The sequence below is a fragment of the Octopus bimaculoides genome, chromosome 15, assembly GCF_046866305.1.
Source record: "Octopus bimaculoides isolate indiv1 chromosome 15, ASM4686630v1, whole genome shotgun sequence".
NCBI lineage: Eukaryota > Metazoa > Mollusca > Cephalopoda > Octopoda > Octopodidae > Octopus > Octopus bimaculoides.
Window position 1 is genome coordinate 33,452,364 of NC_142942.1, and position 15,655 is coordinate 33,468,018.

Below are 15,655 nucleotides of genomic sequence, written 5' to 3' on the forward strand. Positions count from 1 at the left end.
AATTTTTCATAATTCTCAAAATTAATGAAACAAAAAGTGTATTTCATTTGAAGTTCATTTTTGGAAGGATTGACTGAAAGCAATAAAGCAAAATTATAGGCATAAAAATAGTGCATTTTTAATAATGAAACAGTTCATGGTAAACTTAATAGTTTTGATGTCCTTCAAAAACCTCTGGTGATTATAGGTAGAAAGAATTAAGAAACACCTGATATCATTATTATTTAATGTTGATTTTACATATTAGATGCATCTGCAAAATGACATTGCTGCTCCATTTCTCTGAGGACAAACAATGAACAATATGTCATTAATAATGAGTATTCTTTATTTCTGTTTTAATGCCAAGCAATATCCTACAAATACGCTAAGGTTTTTTTTTGTGTCTCTTTTTTTACTGCTTTTGTTCTTTTTTGCAATTATTCTTAGAGTGGTCAGCTTGAATGACTGCTGGTAATTGCACATCTGTAATGCTTAGCAGACAATGGGATTGATTTAAAGTTAGATCAATGCTATTTCAGTATTCAAAAGTTTGCATATGTGTGTATACACACACACACACATATATACAAAAGCTATGCCAATATTTATTTCAACATCAGCTTCATAACTCATTTATATTGCAGTGACTGTTTGAAAGAAGATCCGTGGCTCTGTAGGTTTTAGTGGCTATTGTATTGTGTGAGGTGCAGCTGTGGGGAATGTGGAACATTTAATGGACAATTTTGCAGAATTGCACTTCTTGAAAGCATTTATGATGGGTAAATAGTTTTTTCACTAACTTGAAAGGGCTGCACAGAGCTGTAAAGCAAACAAGTTATTGTTTCTTTTCTTCCTGGAATCACAGTAGTTAGCTACAAGCAGCTTTTTATGGAGGTGTGATAATTTTTTGTGGAAGTTATATCAATAATGACTTAAACAAAAAAAAAATCCCTACAATATATATATAATGGATTTGGATGCATAAGCAAGCATCACAAATTGAAAAGCAGCTTAAAAATTGATAAGCAGCTTAGGCAAAAATTAAGATACCTGAACCAATGTAATTAGGTTATCTATTTTATCAACAAAATATTTTTAGGGTCCCTATCAACTCTTTCATACATCTACCCTGCTATTTCAATAAACAATTATTCTGTTTAATTCTATTAGAAGTTTCTTAGAGCCAGCTCTTAACTCTTGATTTTGTAGCACTAAGTGGAGAGGTAGAAGTCTCCCTAAAGGCAAAATACAGCTCTATCAAATAATGCTTCTTACAGATGCCAGCTATCAATTCAAAAGCTAGATAAATACAGAAATATATGGTATCTTGTCCAGTGATATCTGCTCACTGCAGACATCACTATTTTGAATTTATTCAGCAATTTCCCCTCTAATAAACCACAAAATGCGTATATGAGTCAAGTACAGAGATTCTATTTGGCAAATATTAACCATATCAGAGGCTGAAAATTAGCAGTCATTAGAGTGGTGGATAGAATGCCTCACATTTGTTTCCTCTCTCTGCACCCTGAGTTCAAATCTTTGTGTGGTTAACTTTGCCTTTCATCCTTTTAAGGGTCAACTGGCTAGCCAGAAGACTGCACCAAGTTTCACTGTCTGTTTTGGCATGATTTTAACAGCCGGTTGCCCTTCCTAACACCAACCACTTTATGGAGTGGAGTAAATGCTTATTACATGGTACCAACACTAGCAAGGTCTGTTTTGGCACAGTTTTTACAGCTGGGTGTCCTTTTAATGCCAACCACTTTACAGAGTGGACTAGGTGCATTTTACATGGCACCAGCACTGAGGAGGTCTGCTTAACAAAAACCAGGAAATTCATGCTATTTGCTTTAATGCAAATCAATCAGTAAAATGAGTGGAAACTATTATTTTTATTGCTTTTCCCTCCTTAAAACTTTCATTCTATTAAGAGTGAGTGCATCTGTAAATCACCATCATGAGTTTTGCATCTAATTTTATATGCTGGTTTGAGTTAGATATATCTTGCATTCAGTATAATTTTGTGTGTGTGTAAATCCTGTATAATGTTAGGTGAAGCTTTAATTGGCTCTTCATGATGGAGCCCTCTTTGGATTTATCTTTCACTTGTTTCAGTCATTAGATTGCAGCTATGCTGGGGCACTGCCTTGAATTTTAATCAAATGAATTTACTCCAGTACTGATATTTTTAAAGTACTAGTTTTTATTCCATCTGTCTCCTTTGTGTCCCTTTAGTTACAGGGACATAAACGCACCAGCTGTGAGGGACAAACACACACACACATATATAACGGGCTTCTTTCAGTTTCTGTCTACCAAATCTACTCACAAGGCTTTGGTCCACTCAAGGTTAAAATAGAAGACACTTGCACAAGGTGCCATGCAGTGCGATTGAACGCAGAACCATGTGGTTGGGAAGCAAGCTTCTTACTACACAGTCAAGCCTATGCCTATTGTCAACTATTATGATAATAGTTTCTTCTGACAGCTGGAGTTTGCCATTATATCATATATGATGTAAGAGTAATATCATTTTCAATGAGTTTCGCTGGAGCCAATGCAATAATGTATCTTCCAGGAGAGAGAGAGAAAATATATGTCATGGAACAGGTTGTTGAATGTTTCCTTGTAACAGCCTTGATTGTTTGGTTATATTGGGGGTAAATAATGTACTTTAGACTAATAACATATTACTTTTACAAAATCTCATTTCACATAACACCTTGGATTGTTTTGAATGGTTATGTTTCACAATATTTAATATCCATGAATTTACTTTTCACTCTTCCAAGATTTGATTCATATTTTCATGTTTATTCATCTCACTTATTGTGGAAAGAAACTGATTGATCATCATCATTTAACATCCACATTCCATTGTGGCATAGATTGGATGGTTCAACAAGATCTGACAAGCCAGAAAAGTGCATTGAACTCCAATGTCTGCTTTGGCATGGTTTCTACAATTGGATGCCATTCTTAATGCCAACCACTTTACACAATGTACCAAATACTTCTTTTTGCAGTATTAGCACAAATGTTGTTGCCAAATAACTCAAAAAGACAAGGCACCTTGGCAGTATCAAGGAAGGTGACTTTGTAGCAGGTGTTGAATATGATAGAGGGACAGGAACAGGTACTTTGCCATAGAGGAGACACATGGCTACCCCATGTGAGAAATAAAGGGGTGTTGATGGTAAACATGAGCAGGTATTCAAGTGAAAGAGGCATTCAATGGTAAAATAAAGTAGTAAGGAATGACGTCAAAAATGTGCAATGAGTGATGAGGGAAGTAGTTCCAAGTAGAGGAATAACTGGTAGCCAAAGGTCTGGATGGAAAATGTACAGTTCTGTTCTTATAATTACAACAGCTGAAGAAATAACACTGTAGTTTGAGTGAAGGTGGGATGGGTGTTATGAAGATAAGTTTAGGGAAGGCTTGATGGGTATATATTGGTTGTTAAGGAATAGACATTAGTTTTTTTGCTGGGATGAACAGGTCATCATGAGCATGGCAAATCACCGGCTGCCTCAGTCCATGTTCATCTTTTCCAAGAGGCTTGACAACCTTATGTCAGTTTTTACTACTTTGACCTGCATCTTCCTGGCTATCTCTTTCCCACCAGTTCCATCCACATTTAGCAACTGACACCTTTTTATGCACCTGTTTTCATCGATATGTATCACATGATCATACCAGTGCAGTATTCTTCTCTGCATACCACACCTGATGCCTCTTACGCACAATTTTTCTCTTAATACATTTGCTTTATCATACATACACTCTGACATTGGACATCCAGCAAAACATGCTTGTTTCATTTCTTTCCAGTCTTCACATATCCACTGCATTTACAGCCCATGTTTCACTTCCATGTAGCATTATTGTTTGTACCCAAGCATCATACAATCTTCCTTTTCACTCCGGGAAAGAGACCTTTTGCTACCAAAAAAGGTAATAGTTCTCTAAATTTCTCCAGATAGTTTTACTCTGGCATCTTTACTTTCAAAACATTTTCCTCCACTACGAAATAGGTTACCTATGTAACAAACTATATACTAACTCTAAGATCCTCCTGGGTTTTCAAGGAGAACCCCCCCCCCCCCCGTGTTCTCAGTGTTTTTTGCTCCTGAGCATCTGCCATGAACAAAGTCTACTTTCTCTGTTAATTTTCCTCTGATCCCACTGCATCTCCTGTGTGTTCATAGTTTGCACTGAGTTCACTGAAATTTCTACCTACACCTCTTCTACATATCAGAAACAGCCATTTCCCCGTAGGGATTAGAGTGCTGTCTATTTTTCTGTTTACAAAAACCTTGGTTTTTGCTAATTTAATTCTAGGTTTTGCACCCACACTTGGAATTTTTTTATAATTCTACTTTAACTCTTCTGTTATGGTCTGGAGGGCTATGGTAAATAGGAGAGTACTGAGAGACAAGCTCTGGTGAATTACCTGCACACTAAATTCGTTGCTGTACTCATTGCTAACTCTCATCTTACTGACAGCACCCCTGTACATGATTTGGACAGTTCTCGTTAACCATTCATCTACTAGCTTTTGCAGCAACTACCAGATCAGGGAGCTTGGGCCCTAGGGACAGTGTCAAGGGCTTTCTCCAGGTCAACAACAGCCAAGTGCGGCAGTTTACTTTAGGCTAAATACTTTACCTACATTTGTCTTACTAGAAACAAAGCATCAGTAATACTTTTCCCTGACATGAAACCACACAGAGTCTCATCTAGGCTAATTCTCTTCATAAATTAGTCGAGCTTATAACTCTTTTCGTGACTTACACGACCTGGTCCACGAATTTGATACTTCTGTCATTACTCTTATTTAAGGCATGTCCTTTACCCTTGTAACAACTGACTATAATACTGTTAGGTCAGAAACTCATTATGAACCAGGAATTTCTCCTGCCTTCATATCTTTAATTCATACTGCTGTCAACTAGAATGACTGCTCCCTCTGTCAGGTTCACATTTTCAAAACGTTTTTTCTCCCATGTATTCTCCACTTATTTCTTCTCACAAATACTAAGTACAAGCATACCATTATCCATTAACAGTACTCTTAAATCTACATTGCCTCAGTCCTCTTAACTGTCAAATACTGTATTTGCCAATGTGTTTTTTTTTGTTTTTTTTTTGTAAAAATCTGCCCTGTGTTTAATGTCACTGTATTACAGATTAACGACAGAGTGTTGCAGGTTTGAGAACCAGACAAGTGTAATTCCGCTAGATACAATAACTATTACTGGTAATAAAATATTGAAAACCAGCCAAGATATCACAGCCTGTTAGTACAAACTTAAAAACTGCTTATAGTATTTTGGCAGTTATGTGGAAAGGTCACATCATCCCATTTATACCTCCTTCCCTGGGCATACATAATCCATATATAATATGTCTTATATTATTTAATGACTGTGTTACTTTCAAGAAATATTTTTTAATTATCTAAATGAAATTTCTCCTAAAAAGATGAAAGAATTGTTAAATTTTCCTCTGCTTATCAGCCATTTTGCAATGGCAACAAAACCATGGCAGTGGTGCACCTTTCTGGCAGCTGATTGCAGTAACACAAAGCATCACAGCCAGAAATACAAGTTTTACATCTTGTATAGAAATTCTCTTGACCAAAATATAAACAACTATTCAATTGAACTGAAAGAAGATAAACATTCCAGTATACTGTCAGAGAATTGTATTTACATACATAAAATCATTCAATCCTCACTACAAAGCCACTTTAAAATATCTTTCAGTGAATGTATAATGAAGCATTAAATTTTTATTTTTTCATAAAATATACTTGTTAAAACAGGTATCTCTCTTATATGTTAGCAAATACAGCTATTTTGATAATGTTATTTGTGATTAAACTGTCATCCTATGCTGGAAAAATTCTCATATTTTATTTAAGACCATGAAATCTGTAAGAAGTATTTACAATTTAATTTTGATCCACAGTTACTAAACATATATTAGAGTCAACAAGGGAGTCTCTACATGGTAGCTCAATCTATAAGTAATAGCAGCCAAATCTTCAAATCACATCCTATATTGGATTATGTAGTTCAAGATACCCCAAAAAGATACAGATCTTCCTGATCAGGTTTGATCTGGTGTTAAACAGCAACACACATGCATAAAAGTGTTTCCTACTTGGCTGCTCATTATCGTTGTTGAGATCAGGTGGGCATGTGTTCTGCTTAACCTCTTTTTCTCTGAGATCTGCTTTAAAAACTTATTACAATATAATTCCATTGTTATTTTCAACAACGTGATACATAGATTGAAAGTTGACAAAGGTCTTAGAATTTGAATCCAATTTTCGACTGTTCTTTGATAGAGAACTGTCCATTTTACAGAGTTAAAATTTAATTTAAATCTTTCCATTATAATTTTATGTTAGAATCTTTTCTTATATATCAGAAATAAATTAATTAGAAAAGTTATTTTGCTAAATCCTTTATCTTCAAAATTCATTTAAATACAAACAGTAGATTTCATTACAAATCTGACATGAAAGGGTTAATCTTATTGGAGAGCCTTGACAAAATTTAATCAATTACGTAGCATAATACTTTTGATTATAAATTTATTTCAATGTCATTAGTAATCTAAATTTACTTCAACATTTGCAGAAGTTGAAATTATTTATGTGACAGCTTTTCTGAAATTGCTTAGACTGGTGACATACTTTTGTATTTGATCTAATGCTACCTAAATAACCTGTATTTGTATATTAAGCCAGTGTTTTGGACACAAACTGCAATGAAATGTTAGCCTCAACATCACTCAAATTACAACAGTAATAGTATTTTAACAAGAGATTTTCAGTTGGTGGTAGTGGGTGGTATCAGATGGTTTGGTATCAAGAGTTAAATTTGTTTTAAATTTGAGAATGTCACAAATTTAATTATTGTTTCTTGTTTGCATTTTCAGGTTCTAAACATGGTCAGCAGAGCCCAACAACATGTACGGCATCGATCGAGATTACCAATGAACACAATGTTATTATTTGTCCCACAACAAGAAGCATGGATTATTGAAAGATTTGGCAAATACCATAAAATCTTAGAACCAGTGTGTACTCTATTTATTTATTTATTTATTTTTGCTTGATTTACTATTTTTAACTTTTTCTTTTCAATATCTCAGGGAAGGTTTTATGCCACTAAAGCTCTGTCAGAGTATACAACTATCAGCAAGAAAATCGTACCTGCTTGAAATACATGTTAAATGTAGCAAGTGGTGAACCCTTTTATGAAATAAACTTCAGGTAGTATTGGACTTGGCCAGATATGTGGGAAAATTGGAGTATATGTGTCATCATATATAGGACTGTCTATATGCCAGGTTACGGGGACACAAGAACACTAACACTGGTTGTCAAGTATTGGTCATCTTCAAACACTCTATACATATATATTTTATGTGTGTGTTTGTCTCTTCACCATCGCTTGACAGCTGATGTTGTTGTATTTACCTCCCTGTAACTTAGCAGTTCGGCAAAAGAGACTGATAGAATAAGTACTAGGCTTAAAAAGAGTAAGTCCTGGGATCAATTTCTTCGACTAAAAACCCTTTAAGGTGGTGCTCTAGCATGGGCACAGTCAAATGACTGAAACAAGTAAAATAATACAACATACTGTTTGTATTATGGTTGGATTTGATCTCACATCTGTGATTGATTATGTCTACCGAGAATCACTTTTCTGTTTATCTTTTGCTTATACCTGTAGTAAGACCTTGAAATATCCAGTAAAAGAGATTTGTTTTAGTCTTGATATAGTTTACAATCTATTTATTTGATTTTGCACTGAAGTGATGTATTAGCATTGGATTATCAGTTACAAATAGTACTAATCTGCTAACAGTTATTGGCTTCAACAATTAGCTGGTAATGAAGCTTGAATGCTCTTGACAATTAAATGTGTAAAGAGAAAAACTGATGTTAAGTGGATTAGATTTCTGTCTTAGAGGTCAAAATGTAATCAGCTAACATCTTGTCTTTAATTTGGTTAACCAGCCATAAGGTTAAGTAACTTGAAAGGAAAAGTTGATATCACACATTTCATTGACAAGATATTAGAATGTTATCTCTGTTAGTACTGAATGTTCCAAACTCCAGTTAAATGATAAAAGTTATTTTGCTAAATTCTTCAGTGTATTTTAACAGGAATTTGGTAACAAAAGGGTTAAGCCCACGTCTGACCTAAATGTATCTTCTTCAAATCTTCCTTGGTCTGCTTCTAACACAGACACCTTCAACTAAATTCTATTCACATGACTTTGGTTACTCAGCATGCATTGCTCATTCATAATGATTGTATCAGTACAGTCATTTCTTTTGTATATACACAATATTTGATGCTCGGACACTTTCTCAGCTCACTAGTACTCAAATTTTATCCTATGCTCCTCCAGAGTTGACTAATTTGTTTCTAAATATTGTAGGTTCTCATGATTTATTGCCATGAGATTTATGGTAGTGTAGAGTTCTGACCTTGAAATTCTAACAAGATTTAGTAAATAATTTTTTATGGTTAAGAATAAAAACAACTCTAGCTTTTACAGTTTGTTGACCATTTCCAAGTATTTAAAATTTTCAGGAGGTCTTTTTTTTCTTTTTGTGCAATAAACCTAGAATTGAACAATAACTATTCAACTTATAACAAGTTTTTTTTCTTTTCTAGGGCCTTAACTTTGTTTTACCTGTTATTGACACCATTAAATACGTCCAAAGTTTGAAAGAAATTGCCATTGATATTCCCCAACAAAGTGCTATTTCTATTGGTAAGTTCTTTAATTTTTTTTCTTTTCCTTTAAATTCCCTGTCGTCATCATCATTTAACATCCCTTTTTCCATGCTAGCATGGGTTGGACAGTTCAACAGAATTCAACAAACCACAGAGCTGCACCAAACTTCCATATCTGCTTTGGCCTTCCTAATACCAGCTACTTCACAAAAATGTATTGGGTGGTTTTGTGGCACCAGCATTTATGGGGTCACCCAAGTAGGGTATAGTATTGAAGGATGTGAAAGTGTGATAGGAGTACAAGTCTCTTATTGAAGAGTTCACTACATGGCTTCCCAGCTGGAAAGAGAGAGATGGTGAGAGCATACCCCCAAAGTGAATTTTTTGTGAGAGAGTGAGAATAGGGATAGAAGACTGGAAAAGGTGGGTAAGTGCACTTGAGTGGAAAGAGTATGACAGATGGTTAGAAATGGGGATTAAGTTGGATGCAATGAAAGAAATAGTAGTGGGTTACGGAGGAGGAAAGGATAAGGGATAGTAGTAGGGATACAATGTGAAATGTCAGGGAAATAAGTGGTATCATTTTCACAGCACCTGAGTGTATAGTTCCACAGAAGTTTGATGGAAGGATGGTTGTTAGAAGATGAGTTGTGGGGGAAGGCTTAACAATACCTCATTTATGCTGGTTTCTTGAAGTTAGTGTTGCAGATCACCAAAACATTTGCATCACAAAACTCCCTATCCTCATCCACATTTTTTTTACTGTTTTCCCGAAGGAGTCCATAAACAGCATGTGCAACCAGACACTATTCATCTTGTATGGAATTATTTATCATTTATCTATAATGAAGTTATGCCTCGTTTGGTAGGGTACTGTGGCTATAAGCAAAACACTTCTCTATGGTCCAGTCCTATCTACATACAGCATTGTATACAATAATATCCTCCTCCTCATCATCATCGTTTAACATTCGCCTTCCTTGCATGCATGGGTTGGACAGTTTGACAGGAGCCAGCCAGGCAGGAGACTAACCCAGGCTACTGTGTCTGTTCTGGCAGGGTTTTTATGGTTGGATACCCTTCCTAACACCAACCACCCCACCAAGTGGACTGAGTGCTTTTTATGTGCACCAGCATAGGTGAGGCCAGTTTTGGCATGGTTTTACAGCTGGATGCCCTTCCAAATGCCAAACACTTTACAGTGTGGGCTGGATGCTTTTTACATGGCACCAACACTAGCAGGGTTACCAAGTAACTTGCAAGACAAGGAATTTTGAGAGGAGATCATTTTGTGTCTGATAATGAAAGGTTATAGTGTAGGAAGAGGAAATGTGAGGAAGAAAAAGATGCAATTTAGAAGAGGAGATGTAGTTTGGTTTCTTGGAGGTTGGATGTGTGGAAAGTTTGATAGATGTGGGTGACATGCTGGTGGAATAAGATGGACAGCACTATAAAATCAAAGAGACAGGCCTGGAAAGACTGGAAAAATGGTGGAAGCAGAGAATTATATCAGTAAGGTAGACACTATATATATATATATTTAGAGAGAGAGAGAGTGATTCCTTACTGTTGAGAAGTTAATTAATAACTATTGTTATTGCAGGTAGTGAAAATGACCAATGTCAACAGCGTGTAACAAGACCACTCTCTGAGAGGTCAGCTTGACCAGAGACACTTAACTCTCAAATAGTTACCCAAAGAACAGATGTGTTCATTACTGTAGAAAGGTATTCATAGAACAGAAGAGTTAATTAATTGCTATTAGCAGTACTTGTGGAAATTCCACTGTTACTTTGACAGTGGAATTTAACCAATCTTAATGATGGAAAGAAATCAAAGACATAATCTATTATTCTACTGTAGTACAACTATATTAATAACACTTATAACAAATTTTAATATGCTGTACTACAATCTTATTTTCATATTAGTGAAGAATGCTTATGACTGAATTTGAATACACACACACACACACACACACATTATTTAAGATAAGTGCTAATTACTCAAAGTGGAGGGAAGATGTAGAAAAGGGAGATCTCAGAAGACATAGGACAAAGTGTTGAAGGCCAATCTCATAATGTTGAGCCTTACAAGGAGGTGACAAATGACTGAGATAAGTGGTGCATTTCTATACTCAAGAAGACCTGCCCACCACAAAAGAATTGATATCCTAAAACCAAGGAGTCACATAAAAAGCACTCATGCTGGTGCCATGTAAAAAGCACCCAGTACACTTTGTAAAGCGGTTGGCATTAGGAAGGGCATCCAGCCGTAGAAATCAAGCCAAAACCGACTATGGAACCTGGTAAGGCCAGGGGCCTTACCATCTCCTACCAGCATATAAAATAGATGTTGAATGATACTGATTTATCTATTAGTCAATTATCTAAGAATAATACTGTGCATATAATAAGATTATGTCTTTAATTTTGTTTCGTAGTTAAGTGTTGCACACATAGACCATAGCAGAATAAGGCATTATAGGAAAGCAAACATGGAAGTTTCAGTTTAGCAGGTAATAGTTAATTGCACTAAAGTGCATACATTGATTGATTGAGGATTTCACAAAAATTAATTTGATAAAAGTTAGTGCACTCTTCATTGTCCCTACCTTATTACAACCACTACCGTCATTAGCCTGTATCCCTAACGATAGTACCACTACCGCAGTTTTCAGTATATCACATGTGTATGTGAGTAAACATCTATAAATAACAGGGGCTAATGCAGTTTCACACCTCTCTTTGGAAAATGCATTTTTTTTTTTTGGAAAAAAATTTTTCCAATTCCTACATTTCACATGTTGGAGATTACGAATATGCCAAAAAAAAAATTTTTTAAACCCCCCCACCTCCCATCCAATTTAAATTTTTGATTTTGTTTACTTTAAAGCGATCATAGCAAATTGACTTGCATATTCATAATATCTGACATCTAAAACATAGGAATCCGAAAAAATTTCTTCCAAAAAATGCATTTTTCAAGGAGAGGTGCGAAACTGCATTAGCCCCAAATAACATTGTCTTTTTCTTATCTACCTCTCACTATTACTGCATTCACCCTTCACTAAATGCTTGTTTCTTCCCCACTCCATCTCTCTCTTTTTTACTTCTCCCTTGAATTAACCATTTAACTGTGTAATATACATAAGTACATTAATAGAATGACATAACAGTAGGAGCATATACAAGAGAAGAGGTTATTGTTGTAAGTAGATGTCATAGAACGTGAGTGTTAAAAACACTCAAACTTAATACCTACCGGATGTGTTATCCCTTCAAAATCTGCCATATTGCAGTCTCATGACTTTGCCACATCTCTAGCAGAGGGGCTGAACAGGTGCTATACCTTACCAAAGGGCAACCTGTAGTTATGCAGGGCATGGTCATCACTCCGTAAGATTTTTTCAAAATACCTGCATAACCATGTTACTGATATATTTATTATATATTGGTGAGCACTAATACTCTTCCCTCCCAAACATTCTCCAACTGTGCATTATTCCCTTGCAATTAAGCACAGATTGACTCCATGAACAGAGGTTTTGAAAGCATCTTCCAATGATGCCATGCCAATCTTGTCTCTTGTTAGCAAGAAAATACAAATGCTTCTCATATTCAGAAAGCATCATCACACCATACACAGCCCCCTTCATCCTAAGCAACACTCATCTGGAGCCCTCAAAATTGCTCAAATTGTTGGGGCCTGTCATCATCATCAAAGATTCCCCACTAGTGAAAGCATGCTTATATAAAATGGATAGCATCCCAACAACTGGCCCTTCTCTTTAGAGCCAAAAGATATTTAATTCTCTACAAAGCTCAGGTGAGGCCCACGGTGGAGTGTTGCTGTTACATGTGGGACAATGCTGCTACTGTTGCACAGAAACACACACATCGAGAAAAAGGGCTACCCAACTGATTGGCATAAAGTTACTCATATTCACACTCCAGTCTCTGGCCCACAGCTGCATTGACTCCTCTTTCTGTCTTTGCTACTGCTATTACAATGACCTTTACACCTTGAAGCCAGTTGGACCCATGCTGCCTTCCTTCAAGCATTCCCATGCTATTCATCTCTCCTTATCACCCTCATTGTGTCCGCCATCACACCTCTAGACTCCATACCAATCACTACACCCAGTCCTTCCGTCCACAATGCCACCCCTCCGAAATTTCCTCCCTGTTCATATTACACTGTTAAATGTAGTGTTTATTTATTCATATTATTTTGAATTAATCATGTATCATCTCATAGCTTTGAGATTTCATTGATGTGATTATTTATTCTTAGAACGACCTTGTAGAGTAGATGTGGCTGGCCAGATCTGGCTAGTTTGAGTATAAAATAAGTAGAATATTTGGGTTGGATATGGTCAGTTTTAAATGCTAATAGTTTTAAAAAAATATTAATGGCATCTGTCTTACATGCCTAGGAGAACCTGCAATGGTCATGGGCATTACCTGTTCCTCCAAACCTAGCTAGTAAAAATGAAAAAATACTATTGTGAGATAACAGTATAAGAGTGAGTGAATGATGTTGCTATTACAATATAATGGCAGTGAACAGTTTTACTGATATGCCATTAGATCAATAAGTCTTTCAGATCTTTTGATGTACAACATGCTAAATTATTGCCTTACTTAAAGGAAACATCTGATTGTATCTGTGAAGCAATAAACTGTATAACTGCTGAATATTGATTTTAAATTTTGGCACAAGGCCACCAACTTCGGAGGAGGGGGTAAGTTGATTACAACAACCCCAAATGGATGAAAGGGAAAGTTAACCTTGGGAGATTTGAACTCAGAATGTAAAGATAGATGAAGTGCCACTAAGCATTTTGCCAGCTCACTACCTTATTTACAATTGAATATTTGTCACAGTTATTGTTTGACCCCAGGTCAATCCTGGTTCAACAGACTGGTGATCCAAAGCATTCTAGTTATTACCATTCCATCTTGTTAGAGGTATCAAGTACTACACGAGCTAATATGCTTTTCTGTTTTCTTAAATGATAGAATGTAATTTGAAGGGATTTGGCTGCTGGTTATAATAGGTTAAGTCACTGCAGAGAGACTCTCCTGTTAGAGCAGTGTTATTATATCCACTACGCTATGTAATGGGGAACAGTATTGTTTCAGTATAATATTGTGATATTGATTTGTGTCGATTGTAAAGCTACAATGGAGGGAACCGTCAAGTCTGATTTCTGGTGACCTTTTACACCAACTGTTTTCTAAACTTATACATTATACAGGGGTGAATTGCTGTTGCTTTCCTCTTGAGTTCAGTGTTTTTCCTACAGGATAACTGAATTCTTAACCCTTTAGCATTTGAACTGGCCATATCAGGCTCAAATATTCTACCTGTTTTATGTTCAAATGGCTAAATTCAGCCTTTTGCACTTACCCTGCAATGTCATTCTAAAAAATAAATCATATTGAAATCTCAAATCTGTGAGATAATGCATAAATAATTCAAATCAATGTGAATAAGTAGGTATTACATTTGACACTCTGAATGCTAAGAGGTTAATTAACATGACTGACTATCTCACAGTTTCTATTTAACAAACTTCACTCACAAAGCTTCAGTAGGATACCCTTGCCCAAAATGCTGTATGATGAGATTGAACCTTGGACACTTTGGTTGTGAAGCAAACTCCTAAATCACACAGGCAGGCTATTCCTCCTATAATTAATTACTGTCATCATCATCAACAGTTAACATCTGTTTTCCATATTGGCATAGGTTGGATGGCTTAACTGGCAAGGCCAGGAGCTGCACCAGGTTCCATAGTCTGTTTTGGCTTGGTTTCTACAGCCAGATGCCCTTCCTAATGCCAGCCACTTTACAGAGTACAGTGGGTGCTTTTTTAGGTGGCACCAGCACCCACACCATTGTTTTTATATGATAAATAGTAGAGATGAGATGTTACTTGGTTTAGTTTAACTTCTATGTGATGTTCAGTCAATGTAATCCATGAAACATTTTCTACTCCTCGCAGATAATGTTACCTTACAAATTGATGGTGTACTTTACCTCAGAGTGATTGATGCATACAAAGTAAGGCACTTCTTGTTCTCTTTTAACATTTTACTGTATTTTGTCAATGCTGTTGTTTGCCTTTTTAACCCTTCTCTTGTTCCCATATTTCTGTTGATATACATTGTGTTTTAATTAATTTTAGAAATTATGATGAATTTAGTAAAATAACTTTATTAAACTAGTGTTTGGAACATAAATTTACATGAAATTTTGATGGAAAGTTCTAAAATATGAAATTTGTATCAGAATGAGGGACTCTCTTGAGCAGATTGATATCAAAAGGGTTAGCCTTAATTTAGTGATTTTTGATGATTATTGCTTGGGCTGACAACTCACTTGCAGTAGAAATGATATTTTTACAATATGGAGGGAACATATGGAAGAGGCAGACCCAAGAAGATGTGGGATGAAGTAGTGATAAAGGATATTCAAACGTTGAGCCTCACAGGAGAAATGACAAGGGACTGAGACTTCTGGTGGTTTGCTGTACATGACACACCAATCTAAATAAAATCATGTATGTCCATACCTGCAAGCATGTCCTCTACACCCCTCTCTCAGCAGAGAGTTCCTAGTCTTGCAGACTCATGGATGCTGGTACCATGTAAATGTACCCATACTCATGCCTGTGCCAGTGTCACATCAAAGCACCCAGTACACTCTGTAAAGTAGTTGGATCCCCTTGGTAAAAATGCTTTCGTTCTGTTTGTCAAAAAAAGGCATCAACAGCAGATATAGCATCAACATCAAAGTGGTGCTAGTTCCCAGCCAAGTGTTTTTTCATGTTGGGGAACAGATGATTGTCAGATGGGGCCAAATCAAGAGAACAGGGAGGGTGATCAACCAG

The 15,655-nt window shown here is 36.0% G+C and overlaps 1 protein-coding gene across 1 annotated transcript in view; it reads left to right on the forward strand.

Moving 5' to 3' along the window:
• The window catches only part of LOC106878219 (stomatin-like protein stl-1), a 36,985-nt gene that overhangs the window by 7,082 nt on the left and 14,248 nt on the right, over positions 1 to 15,655 (forward strand). The window contains exons 2-4 of the mRNA XM_014927370.3: positions 6,938 to 7,078; positions 8,692 to 8,791; positions 14,768 to 14,826. Of these exons, the coding sequence (XP_014782856.1) occupies positions 6,938 to 7,078; positions 8,692 to 8,791; positions 14,768 to 14,826 (300 nt within the window). The remainder of the gene's footprint in view (positions 1 to 6,937; positions 7,079 to 8,691; positions 8,792 to 14,767; positions 14,827 to 15,655) is intronic.